Below are 16,094 nucleotides of genomic sequence, written 5' to 3'. Positions count from 1 at the left end.
TGACTTTATTCTCAAACTCTTCATTCTCTGGTGGCTTGTACTGAGCTCTGATCATTTATTTTATAGTATACGGTGTGATCTTTGTCACAACTGTCACACAACTGTATAATCTTTACAGTTTAATAAGATGTGAGACACTAAATGCTAACAATATGTATCTTCTTCAGGTGGGGTTTAATATTTTAAAGACATTAAAAAAACAAATCTGATGATGCAGACACCACTACAGGAAACATAGGCTTTTATTTAGCAAAAACATTTTAACACAATCTGAAAAACAACAACAGTGATTCAAACACTGATCTGTGTGTGTATAAGTGTATTTTCTTTGTGAGTTCATGGCTGTAACTCGTAGCCCAGCGGGTCGAGTCCTCGGTCCAACAGAGAGAGCGACGACTCCCTCAACTTCTGGAGGAACCTTCTGAGCTCCTCTTTAGAGAAAACCTGAATGTGTGGAGAGAGAGAAAGAGAGGAGAAAAGAGAAACAAACAGATCATAAAAAACATGACCTCAAAGAAGAGCAGCCGCATTTATCAAACTGCTAAATGTGACAGTTTGGACTTCAGTGAAAGATAAAAGTAAAAACCTTTTAATCCTCCTCACAAATCTAAGAATAAAAGCTATTTATTAAATTTCTTAAAAACTGAAAATAATCTTAAATATAAGAGATTACAGAGAACTCTGAAGCTGGTTATTATACAGGATTATTTTTGATTAATTATCATAGTGGAAAACAATAAAAAATAATAATAAATTGTGGAAAAAACGCACACTGCAGCTTCCCAGAACTCGAGGTAACATCTTAAAATGTCTCGTTTTGTTCGACTAACGGTCAAAAACCAAAAGATTTTCCATTTATATAACATAAAACAGAGACAAGCAACAGAACCTTTACATTTGAGATGCTGGAACAAGACAATGTTTGGCATTTTTGCACAATTTTTGCTTGAAAAATGATTGAAACGATTAATCAGTTAGATGACTGCAGTAGAGAAACAGAGGTGATGGATAAAAGGGTAGTTTTAGCATATTTTAGCATATTATTTGCATTTGATAGTGTGTTTGTCAGGCCTCACAGGTGTAAACAACACAAATAAAGCTTGATTTTGTTTGCAATCACTTTCCATTCATCTTCATTGTCTGAACTTGTTCATGTGGTATTAAAGTCGCCTGATATGATATCTTGTGTACCTCGTCAACAACATAAAACTAAATAACAAACAGCCTTCACTGTGATGCCTTCATGACACCGGTAATGTTCAGTATTCACCGTCTTTAAAAAGTTACCTGGTAGAGACGGTGCTGGTCGGATGAGATGATGTCAGCGAGTCGCAGCGCCTCCTGGTGTCTGGAGGAGTTCTGCAGCACGCTGAGCAGCAGGAAGCTGAGACGAGGCAGACACAGGGAGCGCAACGCCGCCATCTGGTGGCTGCGCTCCGAATCCTGCTCCGAATCCTGAAAACACAACCAGTCAATTAATAAACCAATCAGACAATCGATTTTTTTATTTAGCTGAATAGGTGTAATAAAAATATGTCCTACTGAATGTCTGTTTCATGTCATAAAACGCTCACCTGTCTGTTGTCGACCATCCATCCTCCATCTACGAACAGCAGCACGTTGTAGATCCTCTCTTTCACATCTTCAGTCAGAACGTCCAGACGACACGACCAGGAGGACAGAGAGGTCTGAAACACACACACACACACACACACACATACATATACACTTTGTTACTTAACGGGGACACGTTCTGCACATTTCCAGCTCTATATTTATATTCTGATGCTCTACTGGAATATCTTTGCATGGTTAAAATCTCTCCTTATTTATCTTCTACTGGTCCTTTATGCAGCCCCTCAGTTCAGCCTCTGTCTGAAACAGGCTGTTTTAGCTCCTGTCTCTTTAAGACCCGCCTCCTGACTTGAAGGCGGCATTTTTACAAACGTTCATCTCAAGTTGTGTGAATTTTTTCTTACTGCGGTGAAAAAGCAACGTATCCCTGTGGAACAACACACAGGCTGCTGTCTTACCGGACAATTAAGCAATTGTCCGACGGGGCAGCTGTTAGCCCGGCTAGCTGGTTAGCGGAATAAGGGATACAGTCGTGCAGCCACATCTCGGTGAAGATGAAGGCACAACAGTTTGTCATTTCGCTCTGGGACGTCAGAAGCTGTATTGGGTACTTCTAATACTGGGGTTAGCCTTTAGCCTAGCTCGGCTCGCTTGCTGCGCTTCTGCTTCCTGATACACTGCTTTCAGTGTCCCCCCCCGTGCAGTTGTTCTTGTGGGGCGATGCTGAGGTCTTGCAGCCTGGTGCCCGGAGCAAACCGAGGCAAGGCAGATTCTCCAACGTATCACGTAGCGTCCTAGGTCTCCAATAGGTTACCGTATATCACATAGTACATACGCAAGCATATTAGACTACCGTATATAACAGTTGTGGTTGACATATATATATATTTTTTTAAATGCGGGGATGACGGTAAAGAGCTAAACCCTGCAGCAGACATCACATGACCACAGATCTGAGTACTTCCACCACTAAAACCAAATGGAAGAAGACACCTTTTATAATATAGTATTCCTCAATATTCTAGATGGAAATGATAAATAAATTGAAAAACTATTTATAGATAAGAAAAAGTAGGAACCGTGTGTGTGTGTGTGTGTGTGTGTGTGTGTGTGTACCTGGTACTCCTTCTCTCTCATCTCATTGGCTACTCTCTCTGTGAATTTGGCCTCAGGAGCCGGTGCTGGCTTCTGGGGGGCCGAACTGCTGTGGCTGAACCAGTCAGTGAAGGCCTCATGGGCTTCCTGTGAGAAACAATTAAAGAAGACACATTCAGATCAATAAACCTTATTGATCCCTGCAGAACAAGACTGAAGTAATGCTGCTGCTACAGTGCTAGTAGTACGATTAAAACACACATATCATTACATAGTTATCATGATAACTATGGTAACAGACCAGGTAGGCTCTGATGCACAGGTGTTCTCTGATGGCGTTCTCGTCCTCAGCGGGTGGGGGCGTGGTCTGGCCGACCCCCGCCCACTGGCAGTAAATCTCCTTCATTGAATCCTCTGGAACTTTAGAGAACACCGCCTTGGCTGCGTCGTGTTTCTGCAGAGCTGTGAGAAAGAAAGAAGCAATGCATCATGGTCCTCACGGTCAGGACAAACCGCTCGCCGGTTGTGGCGCTCCATCGAGAGCGTCCATGTCAGCGACCGAGAGGCAGACGAGATGATGGAGAAAGTCGTGATGAATAAATAAAAACAAACGTACCCAGAAACTTCCTCATGATGGCGTTGGACTGCTTTAGGGCCTCAGCTCGATGGGCGGGGTCAAACAGCAGCCAATCGATGACATCGATCTTCCTTTGGTCCTCCTATCAGAGCACAGCATCACAGTAGCTATAAATACAACTAACTGACTATGTTGTTTACCTGTGATAGTTTGGACACTTGATTCAGTTTTACTCTTTGTCTTTTTTATTAGTTTCTTTTACATTTTTATCATTTTAATCAATTAATGTTAAGTCTCATTGATGCATTTGTAATTTATTTCTAAACGTCTTTAAATCATTCTCAGGCTAAAAATGTTGATGTCTTTGAAGAGCCACAACAATTAAATCAGTTAGTTGCCAACTATTAAATTAATTGCCAACTATTTTGATAATTGATTCATCGTTTTGAGTCAATTTTTTGAGAAAAAAAAAAGTCAAATCCTCAAATTCCAGCTTCTCAAATGTGAATATTTTCTGTTTTTTTTAGTCGTCTGTGACAGTAAACTGAATATCTTTGTCAGTCGGGACAAAACAAGACAAGACGTCATCTTGAGCTTTGGGAAACAGTGTTTTCTGACATTTTATAGACCAAACAACTGATCGAAAATAATCAAAAGATGAATCGATGATGAAAATAATGGTGAGCTGCAGCCGTAGTTGCAGATGTTTCTATTGCAAAATAAGCAGAAAAAAGGCAACATTTATGTTTTTATTTAGTTTTCGTCTCATTTTCGTCGAGGAAAACAGGCGGTCGATACATATTTCATAGTTTTTGTGGATAAAATCAGTGTTTTTACTGTGTACCTTAGTGGTTCCCGTCTCCAGCGTCTGGCTGTGATGAGTGAACTCAGAGTCGTCTCTCTCTCTCACAGTCTCCACCACCAGCTTAGTTATCGCAGCGACATCCAGACCTGCAAGAAACAAACACAAACATTCAGTATCCTCACTCATAACGTTCGTTATTTTACTCGCCTCAGTGTTTACGTTTCCATATTTCCCCGTCTCACCGGCATCGGTGGCGAGCTGCAGGCAGCGTGGGCGGAGCTCCGGCTGGTTGACCGTCTCCAAGAAAGTGGCGTACTGAGCGGTGGCGAGCTCGACCGGTAGCTGGCTAACGTAGCTCGCCACGAGGTCGGTCTGCTGATCCCGAATCAGGAAGGAGACGTACGTCTTCAGCACGTCCACGCATACTTCCTCCTTAGAAGAAGAAGAGAGACGTCAGACAACGACTCGCTTCTGATATCCTCTCATACAACAACAAAAACAAGTTAATAATTTTAATACAAATGTCCATTTTATTGTTTGTGGACAAATTAAATGAGCTAATTTACCTTCAGGGCCAAACCCAGAGAGCGGAAAAACAGCAGGAGATGAGTCATGAAACGCAGCAGGTGAGAGGGGAGGGGCTTAGAGGCTGCCAGCCAATCAGAGAACTCCTCCAGCAGACCTGAGAGACACAGAGAGAGAGATAGGTTGAGGTTAATAACCTCAATAATAATAATAATGATAGCAACAAACACATTTCATTCCTCTTCAGGGGTCGGAGGTGAGGGCGTCTTACCGTCCAGATCTCCCAGGATGACAAACTTCTGGATGACGTGGTAATGCTCTCGTGTCTCCTCCAACACCCTCTGCGCACACGCACGCACACACACACACACACGCGCACACACACACACACACAGACAGAAGAGGGTTTTAACGGTGGGTTCAGTCGACATTCATCAGTCTCAAACATTTCAGTCAGTGTGAGTTTCACCTTTGACTCTGAGGCTTGAAGTTCCTCAAACACCTTTTCCATCGTCCAACTGAGGAGAGACAGACAGTAAAGTGATCAGAGGTGTGTTATCAGGTGTGTTTTTATTCTTTCTTTAACAAGCAGCTTCATCTATAAAACCAGTCAGTGAGGCGTCATCTGGCTGAGCAGCCTGGAGGCATCAGGGTGAAAAGATGTAATAAAACAGTATCAGCTGTGCGGAGGTGACAAAGGAGTCACGGTTTCAACTTCTCTCTCTAGCATGTGACACGTCCTAACATCCAGTTCTGAGCTTTAGTCGGCACTGAAAGGGTTCGGTTAGTTCAGTCAGTTTAACCTGCAGGAGTTTAATGTGTTTTTCTGCCACAAAAAGGGAATAAATTCATCAGGAATTAAAATGAGTTTAAAGCGTCTTTACTGCAGAAACGAGCCGGATGATCACTGCTGTCACGGATGACGAGGAGCTCAGACGGTGAGAGTGTGAGTGATAAACAAGATACATAAACGTGGGATTTGCGTTCTACTTTAATCAAAGTATTTCACTTTTTTTGTGAGAAAGGCTTCAAGGATAAATAGAATATAAAGGAAACTTTCCTAACAGGTCAAGAGCTGTTGGAAAAGAACATGTCATCTTATAATCAGCTTCACCTTATATTCTGGTCAATACGGTAATTGACTTATATTATGTATTAACTTATATTCAGATTGCTGTTGTATATTTCTGTGTGTGTGTGTGTGTGTGTGTGTGTGTGTCGTACTTGGCCTCCAGGTATTCTCTCGGCAGTGTCTCCACTTCCTGGTGGGCCATCCCCGACGACATCAGATCCTTTTCCACCAGCGAGTCCACCATCACTCTGAAGTACGCCCACACACAGTCCTCCCATGATTCACACACTGCCAGGAGCTGACACACACACACACACACACACACACACACACACACACACACACACACACACACACACACACAATATTAGAGTCAAACTGAACACAATCAGTTGTCTCTCCCACATGCTGCGACAATTTCGGTTTGATCGTAGCTTAAAAACAGGACGTGCTTGCAGTTGGCGAATCCTCAGAGGCTCAATAAGAGAGATTCGGATCCTCCAGTGTGACCCTGCTGACTTACAGTAAACACGACCTTGAAATAAACATAAATACAAACTCATATTTACCGGTTTGAGGTTTCCGCTCAGGCCGGCGTAGATCGCTCTCTCGTATCTGTTTAACTGCTCCTGAAACACACAAACACACACAGCAGGTTAACAAACTCCTTTTGTTTTGTGTTCGTATGTCAGTAAATACAAAGTGACACAATGGAACACCTGATATCCTGCTTTTTCAACATGGTACCAGCTTTACCGCCATCCAGGAAGTCGATATTTTATTTGGAGGAGGATTACAGGACCATAGTGTAATGTGTTAACGGGGTTTTGTTTGTGGGTTGCACACAGCATCTGCTTTACTGACTGTAAGCTAAGACTAGTTGTACCTCCTCAGCCATCCTCCAGCAGCAGGCCTTCCAGATTCCTCTGTGAGGGTTTCCTTCAACGGGCTGCAGCTCTCTACTGACTGCACACAGACCAGACACAGATAAAGACTCATGTTAGAGAAGAACGTTGGCTAAACCACAAAGAAGAAGAAACTCTCGGCTGTTCAGATCATCAGTGGGGGGGGGGCCAGAGGTTACCTGAGGTCATGTTGGGATCGTGGTAGAGTTTCCAGCCTTCCAGAGTCGCTGCTCTCCAGGCCTGACCGCAGCGCTTACACAGCCTCTGAGCCTACACACACACACACACACACACACACACACACACACACACACACACACACACACACAGCTGTGAGTCCATGCGGGAGAAGAGAAAGCCTCCACAGTCTAAACACACAGCGTAGAAGCAACAAATGCGACGCCCTGACCGCCAACATCGACAGCTGTCGTTAGGAAACCTGTTGTGCAGCGTTATCACCGCACCGTCAACCAATCAGCTGTCGGCCATCATGGCTGATTCTCTTCATCACTGGACAAAGCAAACACTCATTTTACCATGTCGACTGTAAACTGCATCGTTCATTAGTTCATCAGTTCAACAGGTGATGCATCATTTTTAAAACCACAGCTCTCATTGATACTCATTTATAATATAGTATAATCATGTTTCCATGGAGATAAATACTGAACTTACACTGAACAAAGGATAAAAAATGAAGTATGCTTGTTGGTTAAATGTATTTCTTTTGTTCAGTTGTTTCAATCGGAGGTTTTCAGACAGTTTTTCCTTCATTTGAGGCGTTTAGTGTGAGACGACTTGCTTCTCGTCTCCATGATAATCTGTAAGCCGAGAAGTTTTCACCGTAGAGTCGAATTTCACCTCCGTTAGTCGTCTCGGTTCAGGGTTTTGAGTGTATCAGCATTTCTTAGAGCTCTATTTAAAGAGACAAATCTGTCTATTGCTGCTCTGACTGTCGTCATTTCTGACTGCTGCACGCCAGAAAGCATGTGGCCTATGATATGACACTATATTCAATTTAAGACTTTTTAATACTGAATAGAATTTAATTTAACACCTTTTTCACAGTCATACTGGTCCAAGAACGATGGGAAACCAGCAGGAACAATAACACCTACAATTATTTCTTAAGTCCATTGATTTATTGGCATTTATACCACATTATTGTCAGTACTTCCAGGCTTTATATAACAATAATTGAAGTAGTGGCAGAAAACTAATGGATAGATTAACCAATTATAAAATAATTAATTAATTAAAGTCCTCAATGTTTTTTAAGACTTTTCCAGTTTAAACTACTTTTAATTTAAATATGAACCTGAATGCGTCACTTTACCTCCTCGGTCATTCCCGCTCTGATCAGTGTGAACAGATTCTTCAGCAGTCGGGCGTCGTCTTCTCTGTCGAGGTCAGCCAGCGGCCGCTGCTGCCGGAGAGGAGCGTCTGGGTCCTGAACACACACACACACACACACACACACACACACACACATATATATTACCTTTGTATTTAGAAACACTTAGGGATGAGATAAGGATGTGTTTGTTGCTGTGGTAACAGGCCTCACCAGCTCAGTGACCAGAGGGACAGTGAAGCCGGCGCCGCTCTTCCTCCTCAGCTTCAGCGCATGGAGGGTGTTCTCCCTGACACACACACACACACACACACACACACACACACACACACACAGTTAGCTATATAAACTAGACTAGGTCAAATTAATGATGAGATTAATGAGAGATTGTTCATTGTTGGAAAAATTAAGATTGTTGAATATTAATAACAATTCTTGTTCTTTAAGTAAAATTTCCTGAAAAAAATATATTTTAATATCCAACTGAAAATCAGCCCAAAACATTGTGACAGTGAATAAACACGTTCTAGTGTTTCCACCACATGTTTATCTTCTATATTAGGAACATACGTGATAAGTAAGTCAGTGAGTGATGCGGTGACGGACACGTGGAAACTCACCAGCAGACGTTTTTGGCGTAATATTCTATGTTGTCAGAAAAAACTCCGATCTGATCCTTGGCGATGCTCTCCAGCCAATCAACGACCAGCTGCAACACAGTGACCAGGAAGTAAACAACCAGCAATGACAACAAAAACAAACTCTAGTACCGTCATGTTGTGATCAGATTTATTTCATTCATTAATAATTTGTTTTTACTGCTGGTATTTCTATTTGGAAGATTTATTTTTCATCCATCCCTGACTGAACATTTGTATGACGACAAGAGCTGCAGAAAACAATTATCTTCCTTATTGATAAATCAATTAATCATTTTGTCTATAAAATGTCAGAAAACTGTCAAAAATGCCCGTTTTAACTTCTAATAAAGAAATGTATTAGGTAGAGTCTTCAGATGTCTTTGTTTCAACAAAACATTCAGTTTAATATCATATATGACATAACATTTAAAATCCTCTCATTTGAGAAGCTGAAACCAGCAAATATTTGACATTTTAGCTTAAAAAATTACTAAAACAATTATTTAATTATCAAAATAGTTGTTAATTTTCTGTCTGTTGACTAATCGTTGCACCTTTAATGAAGCCGTCCTTCTCTTATAATCTCAGAATCACACTCAGACAGTGAACTAACTGCAGGCAGCTGTGTGTGTGTGTGTGTGTGTGTGTGTGTGTTACCTGACTCTGTCGTATAACAGCATCCCGCTGAAAAAGCTGCTCCACCACAACCTTCTCGCTCTCGCTGGGAATCTACACACACATTAACACACAGACATAAAAACAACACACAAGACAGAAGAATTCATGCTTTTGGTCTGTTTATTCAGGAGCGATGCTGAAGGACTTCTGTGTGTGTGTGTGTGTGTTAGAGGAAACAGGTGCTGTTGGGTAAATTTATTTACAATCAATAGGCTGAAAACTCTGCTGACACATTTTAGCATCAGAGCACATATGTGACAAGTGGAGAGAGAACAGGTGAAGATGATATTTGGGGAAAAAACAACATCTTTTGTTGTTAGTAGACTTTACAGATGGACTTGTGTGCAGCAGTCGTGTTATTTACATGTAATCTTCCATTTCTAACGATGTTCAAATGTTTGCTTGATCTGCGTGGAGGAAGATAAACAGCTGAGGACGATAAAAACTCTCAAACTCAAGCAACAAACAGATTTATCTGCACGCCGGTGAGATGTAATTACAGATAGATCTGATGCTGAAAGTTTTGTGTTTGTGTAAAGCGTTTCTTACATTCGAGCACAGACCGGCCTGTGACGGTAAATGTTTAACTTTTAACCAGCGCTGGGACGACGTGCTGCTGATAACAGGAATACACACACTCACCCTGCCTCTAACATCCAGGCAACATTATCTGTAGCTGCTGATACACAGACTCTGCTCTGATGAAGAGCTGCACTTCATCAGTTCATCAATCAACCACAACAGGCAGCGCTCATCATCAGGTTGGTCATTTGCTTTATGTGACATTGCGCTTCCTGTAACGTGACTATTGCACATGCACACATCGTGATGTCATGATGAATCTATATAACGTGCAGCTGTAGTTAGCTGAACGTTAGCTGAATGTTAGCTGAACATTAGCTGAACGTTAGCTGAATGTTAGCTGAACGTTAGCTGAACGTTAGCTGAACGTTAGCTGAACATTAGCTGAACATTAGCTGAACGTTAGCTGAACGTTAGCTGAACGTTAGCTGAACGTTAGCTGAACGTTAGCTGAATGTTAGATGAACGTTAGCTGAATGTTAGATGAACGTTAGCTGAACGTTAGCAGCCTGCAGTCTCATTAACTGTCACTACTCACAACTATGTCTGTCATGATGTCCTCTTCTAGCGCCAACTGGACCCGATCCCTGCAGAGACAGACAGGTGATCAATCAGAGATAAGCAGGCAGACAGACAGACAGACAGATAGACAGGAAGTGGTTCAGGGAGACAGATACCTGTAGAGTGAGGTGATGAGTCTCCAGGAGCAGTTCTCCTGCTGCAGCAGCCAGCACACTCCTGCTGTTTTACTGTTCTGACCCGCTCTGAGGACCACGTGCTGCAGCATGTTCACCTACAATACGTGATGGAGAGAAGGTGAGTGACGCCATTTAAACAGGAAGTGTTCAACATTTCTTGCTGAGAGTTTAGATGAAGCTACAGCCCGCAGCTGATCTCTAAATCTCTCTGATTAACACATCATATCTGGTTTGTTTAATACGTACAAATACAAAAGTCTAAAAGCAACAATGACAGGATGGGACCTGTTGCCAGGCAACTAGCTGAGACTCCAGGAAGTTAGTAACAGTTAGAGATTAGAGACATAAGCTGCCTTCAAACGGGGTCGTGTTTATGAGGAGAGTCCATATGAACTCCTCCTCTGGTTGTATTCACGACTTCAGAAGTGGAAGTTTTCTGAAAGCTCCGAGTTCACGAGTTGTTGACGTTTTCAGAGATTATTGTAATTTTAGTCGTAAAGAGTTTTTCTTAGTTTCATAACATTTGTTCTCTTATTTCTTGTTCCTCCGCATGGCGTTGAAATACAAGGTAAGTCAACATTTCTTGGGAAGAAGAAAACAATGACAAGAGGAGTCTTTTGGCGTCCATGTTGCCTAGCAGCGGCGTTCTCACGACTTACACCACCTGAACACCGAGCAGATCATCTACACGACTTCCTGTGTCATAACCACGAGCTCACGAGCTCCATCTGACGGCAGCAGTAACCCCGACAGAACCAGAGTGTTGAAAGCTTCCTAAAATTCAGATCAGACATAAAACCCGGCGCCCACCTTGTCCTGGCAGAGCGTCTGATAATCCTCCAACAGATCGAACACGGCGGAGGACGAGTGTTTCAGGAAGGACCCGAGGAACTCTGGGAAAAGACTGGCGGCCGCTGAAAAGATACAAAACAATACAGCGTCAACAGGAGCTGAGTGAACTAACAGAGTAGAGTAAACAGAGCGGGCGTGGGGTGCGTTTGTTTCACTCACCGGCCTCTCCCGGGTCGTCCTCCTTTAGTAACGCTGAGCTGAGGTTGGCGATGTCGTCCGTGAAGAAGCTGGTGTTCTCCATCCCCGTGACAGGAGAGGTGTACATGCTGGACGCCATCGTCCAGTCGCTGTCATCCAAATTCTAAACAAACAGACGCCATCGTTTATCAGTTTATCACTGAGTTTTTCATGTAACTTGTACAAACAGATTTGTTCTTCTGGGATTTAAGACGGCGGTTCTCGACCTTTTTAGTCTCGTCACCCTTTGAGACAAAACAACGTCTACTTACAAACTATTAGTCAAAGGTTGTGACATAAGAAGTCAAACCAAAGAGTGATTTTTCCTTCTCAGATTGTTCTATTTGAAGGATTTTAGAGACTTTAAGTACCCACTATTTCATTTTTTTTTTTAAAGAAAAGGTCAGTATCATTTTTTGCAAGTGAAATATATATTTTTCTTTCCTTGGGACCTTTTGGTGGAGGTCTTGAACCACCCAAAGCTGGAAATCACTGACAGATAAAGACAGAAAAACACTTATAAAGCTTTAATCTGAATGAATTTAGAGATTAAATATGTTACAAACTAAAATAAAAATAAAGAAAAACTTAAAAATCAATATTCTGTTCACCACATTATCATCATCATGTCTTACCAGTTTACTGCACCGAACGCTTCGACAACATTTTATGGTTTTGTTGGAATATTTTAGGCGATTCATACAGTTCAGTAGTGAGGAGTTTCTCTTATTCTGACATCTGCTTTAACTGTCATGTAGACGACAAACCTGGTTTCTGTAATCTGGGGTAGGGGATTAGAGAAACCTGATTTCTGCAGGTAGATTTCTCTGCCATGTATGTGTGTAATCTGCATTTCTAATCTGCTTTTTACAAGTACACATGTTTATAACAGAAGATAGCAGACAGGAGAAGCAGAGCAGAACAGCTGGATGAAAGAAGAGACGACGAGTCCTCGTATTTAAAATCATTTCTTCCATCCAGAGTTTGACTGTAACATAACGTCACCTCCTGCACACCAGATTCTCTCTTCACACATCGTTTACAGGTGACTAGTAATATTGTTTTGTATTGTTTGGGTCCTACAAGACCACTGCTTATGTTTTTGTCTGCTGACTTCCAAAAGCAGGACCTGAAGCTCCACGGTGTGATATTCCTTATTTTTGTGTCAATTAGACCGATATTCAAATTTCACGGTGGCGTTCATCAGGTTTGAGTTTGTCCTGATAGTTTTCTAAATCTCATAAAAGCAAATCTCACAGAAAACAAGTCAGAGAAGTTTAAGATAAGAAAACTAAAATGCGTCTGAGTCTCACCAGACTGCCGACGGCGTTTCTGGGTGTGTGCGTGTATCGAGGCGTTCGACCTCCTGTAGCCAAAATGCTGGAAACATCTGGAACCCTGGGAGTTACTGAGAGAGTGAGAGAGAGAGAGAGAGAGAGAGAGAGAGAGAGAGGTGAGGTGAGAGTTTGATATTAGAGGATGATCAGTAATCAGCTTTAAGATCAATCATTGTGTGTTTGTCCTACCAGCCTGTCTGAACAGTGAAGCAGGAGTGTTCCTCAGCATGGAGCGAGCCGGTGTTACCGTGGAGACGACGGGGCTGCCGCTGCCGAGTGACGGGACTGAGACCATCGGTCAGGAAAACAACAACAACATTGACACTTCTGACTTTATTAATAAATACCGGTAATAAAGCAGCGTTTCAAATATAAAGTAGAAGTTTAATCCAGGAAAACAACGACAGTCTGAGAAAATCTGCACATTTAAGACGCTGAAATCAGATAATTTTGTGCATTTTATGTGAAAAATTAGTAAAACAATGAATTTTCTGTTGATTTCCTCACATGTCTGGGATCTTATGTCATACTTCAAAGCTGTTTAATGCCATGTTCTTATAAATCAACATCCGTTAATATTCAGCACTTATGAATAAGAGGCTCATATCACTCATGTGGGACTTGGATCTATGATGACAGAGTTTAAGCTCATTGTTGACCTACAAAACGCTGAGAACAGTTCCCTCTTGCTTTGTTTATGTCAAAGGTTTTGATTGGACATTTTTCTGTCAACATTCTGTTTAATAAGCGGAGCTCTGTAGCCGTGATCATCTCAGTTCTTTCTTTACTCGTCTCTCTTTTTCATTGTGATATAATATGATCAGTGTTTGATATCTCATGTGTTTCAAAGTTATGAGATTAACTCAGCTGGAGATCAATCTGCTCACATCGATTTGCTTTATGAAACAGATTAATCCTGGTTCAGATTGTTAGGCACATCACTCACACAGAAAACACACGCTTTTTAACCAGCTGGAGGATACAGGCCACAGCGCTCTTCCTCCTCCTGCGGGCGGCGATCGTCACCTCGTCATCTCGGACCACCGGAGACAGCAGCTCACCCTGACCCCTGGAGGACAAAACCAGCACGTATGTGTATGTATATATGTATGCGTATACGACAACAAGCATTGATCGTTCCTACAAGTCCATGGCAATCATAGCTTTGTCAAATTTAGACTGAATTCTAGTTTGTGAGCAGCTGCTTTGACATGTAAACAGGTCAGCAGGTAAACATAAGGCTGCCATGTAACATGATTCTGATTTTATATGGATTGCAGATTATTGGTTTATGAACTGGATCAAACAGACAGTGTTTGACACTAATAGAAGCATATGTAGGCTTTGTTTTGTTTGGATCTGTGTATTATGTTTTATGCTTGTAGTGCTGTGTTTGTTTATCCGTTGTTTTTCCATTGTGTTTATGTTTATGTTTGGATGATGTTGTATTGTGCCGTTTGGTTTGTTGTTTTTAGTTAATGTGTCTGAATAATTCAATGAGGGATGGGTCAAACTATTCATTCATTCATTCATATTGCGATCTTGTACATATGTAACATATTCTCAGGACTCTCTTGAATAAGAGTTCTTGACCTATAATGAGACATCCTGAATAAATAAAGCTGAATAAACAATAAAAGCTTAATAATATGCAGTAGTTATGACAGTTAAAAACGCTTAAAAGCTACTGTTTATAGTTTGTTCAGTGGCGTTAGCATTTAATTTAAGCTTTGTTTAGTCAGTAATTAGTATGTTTATATCAAAATACTGACTGTTATCGAAGTTTTAAGCAGCTCTAGTTCAACATATCACCTGTGTATGTAAATCAGTATTAGCCTGCTAGCATCTGCAGTGATTATGGACGGCAGCGTTAGCAGTGTTAGCATCGTTAGCTCTAGAGAACGCAGTAAAGTAACCTGACGCGGACTAGCCGGCTACGTTACAAGCTAACCACCAGAAGCGCAGTTCACATATACAACTAAACATGTAGAGGTGTAAAAGCTTATTGCAGTTAAAATATTAATAAATGGGTATTTACCAGTCCATGGCAGCGAGCTGTCAGTTCCCGCTTCACGAGGTTTAACAGTTTTCTTCTTCGTGTGATAAATGATGGTAGTTATTAAACAGCGTTAAAGTGCGTCAGCGCCGCCGAGTGGAGATCTGGAAATGTTTTATCTACATCAACTTAATAAATATGTGTGAGAAAATGTACATAAATGCTCCAATTTATTGTAAAACTGGAGCAATTCTATATATTGTATTTTCACGTTATTTCATCTTATTTTTATTAATGTTATCAAGTGGGTTTTATTTTCCATTTTATGTTACATTAATATTTTTTTACATGCTTTTATGTTCTTTTTTATAACCTTTTCATGTGAAGGACTTGGTGCATGTGATGTCTTTTGTTGTAAAGCACTTTGAGCTGCATTTCTTGTATGAAAGGTGCCATACAAAAACAGTTATAGTTATTATTATTATTATTATTAAATTAGACATTTGTGAAATTATGATAAGCTATCTTAGATTACTGGTATTATCTAAGATGAATGAAATATATCTTAAAATGCAGAATAATGTCTATCCATCAAATTAAGGGATAGGTTCAGAATTTTTCAAGTGTGTCTTAAAACAACAGTCAGGTGTCCATATGAACAGTGAAAGAGGTTTTCCTCGCTGTAATCATTCCTCCTGTTCATACTGGATATTAAAAGATCCTTCAAATGTGCTTTCAGTGGAAGTGATGGAGGCAAAAATCCACAGTGTGTCCACACAGTCATTTAAAAGTCTCTGTGAAGCTTATATGAGTCTTCAGCAGTCTGAGTTAGTCATATCAAGTGGATATCTGACACATTTACAGTCTTTTTAGCATCAAATTCCCTCTTTGTGTTTCCTCGGACAGTGTTTCACTGTTGAGCTGCAGGTGGAAGTATAGTAACAAAAAGAGGAACTTTGGCACTAAAAAGACTGTAACGTTGAAAGATATCTACTTGATTTGACTCATTTGGACGCTGAAGCTTCATATTAGCTTCAGATAAACTTTCAAATACATTTTTGCACAGAAGGAGGACTGTGGATTTTATCACCCATCACTTAGCCCACACTGTAAACCTCAATAAATCAATGACACAAAATCTTAGTGTAGAGTCTAAATAAATGTTTGACATAAAAAAATTCACTTTAAAGTTCACTTTACACAAACACTCATCTCATGTGAGCTT

The 16,094-nt window shown here is 41.1% G+C and overlaps 1 protein-coding gene across 1 annotated transcript; it reads right to left on the bottom strand.

Moving 5' to 3' along the window:
* Positions 1 to 224: 224 nt before the first annotated feature.
* On the bottom strand, positions 225 to 15,016 carry nup107 (nucleoporin 107). The gene is made up of 27 exons (XM_042403894.1): positions 14,912 to 15,016; positions 13,857 to 13,942; positions 13,063 to 13,158; positions 12,850 to 12,944; positions 11,519 to 11,660; positions 11,318 to 11,421; positions 10,487 to 10,602; positions 10,348 to 10,396; positions 9,207 to 9,278; positions 8,529 to 8,617; positions 8,122 to 8,197; positions 7,891 to 8,004; positions 6,734 to 6,824; positions 6,536 to 6,615; positions 6,219 to 6,278; positions 5,802 to 5,947; positions 5,047 to 5,095; positions 4,849 to 4,918; positions 4,619 to 4,734; positions 4,295 to 4,484; positions 4,092 to 4,198; positions 3,287 to 3,389; positions 2,972 to 3,132; positions 2,692 to 2,817; positions 1,575 to 1,688; positions 1,288 to 1,455; positions 225 to 444 (listed from the first exon to the last, which is right to left on the bottom strand). The coding sequence occupies exons 1-27, from the start codon at positions 14,917 to 14,919 to the stop codon at positions 337 to 339; spliced, it is 2,736 nt and encodes a 911-aa protein (XP_042259828.1). The 5' UTR covers positions 14,920 to 15,016; the 3' UTR covers positions 225 to 336.
* Between the last annotated feature and the right edge of the window lie 1,078 nt (positions 15,017 to 16,094).

Source organism: Thunnus maccoyii, chromosome 23 (assembly GCF_910596095.1).
Source record: "Thunnus maccoyii chromosome 23, fThuMac1.1, whole genome shotgun sequence".
Lineage (NCBI taxonomy): Eukaryota > Metazoa > Chordata > Actinopteri > Scombriformes > Scombridae > Thunnus > Thunnus maccoyii.
The sequence above is the reverse complement of the archived record's forward strand: the minus strand, read 5'-3'. Positions and strand labels throughout refer to the sequence as shown.

Coding starts and splice junctions, on each gene's coding strand:
- nup107 (XM_042403894.1), bottom strand. Junction 8,618..9,206: donor CTGTTATACGACAGAGTCAG/GTAACACACACA, acceptor ACTGTGTTGCAG/CTGGTCGTTGATTGGCTGGA. Junction 3,390..4,091: donor TGGAGACGGGAACCACTAAG/GTACACAGTAAA, acceptor GTGCTCTGATAG/GAGGACCAAAGGAAGATCGA.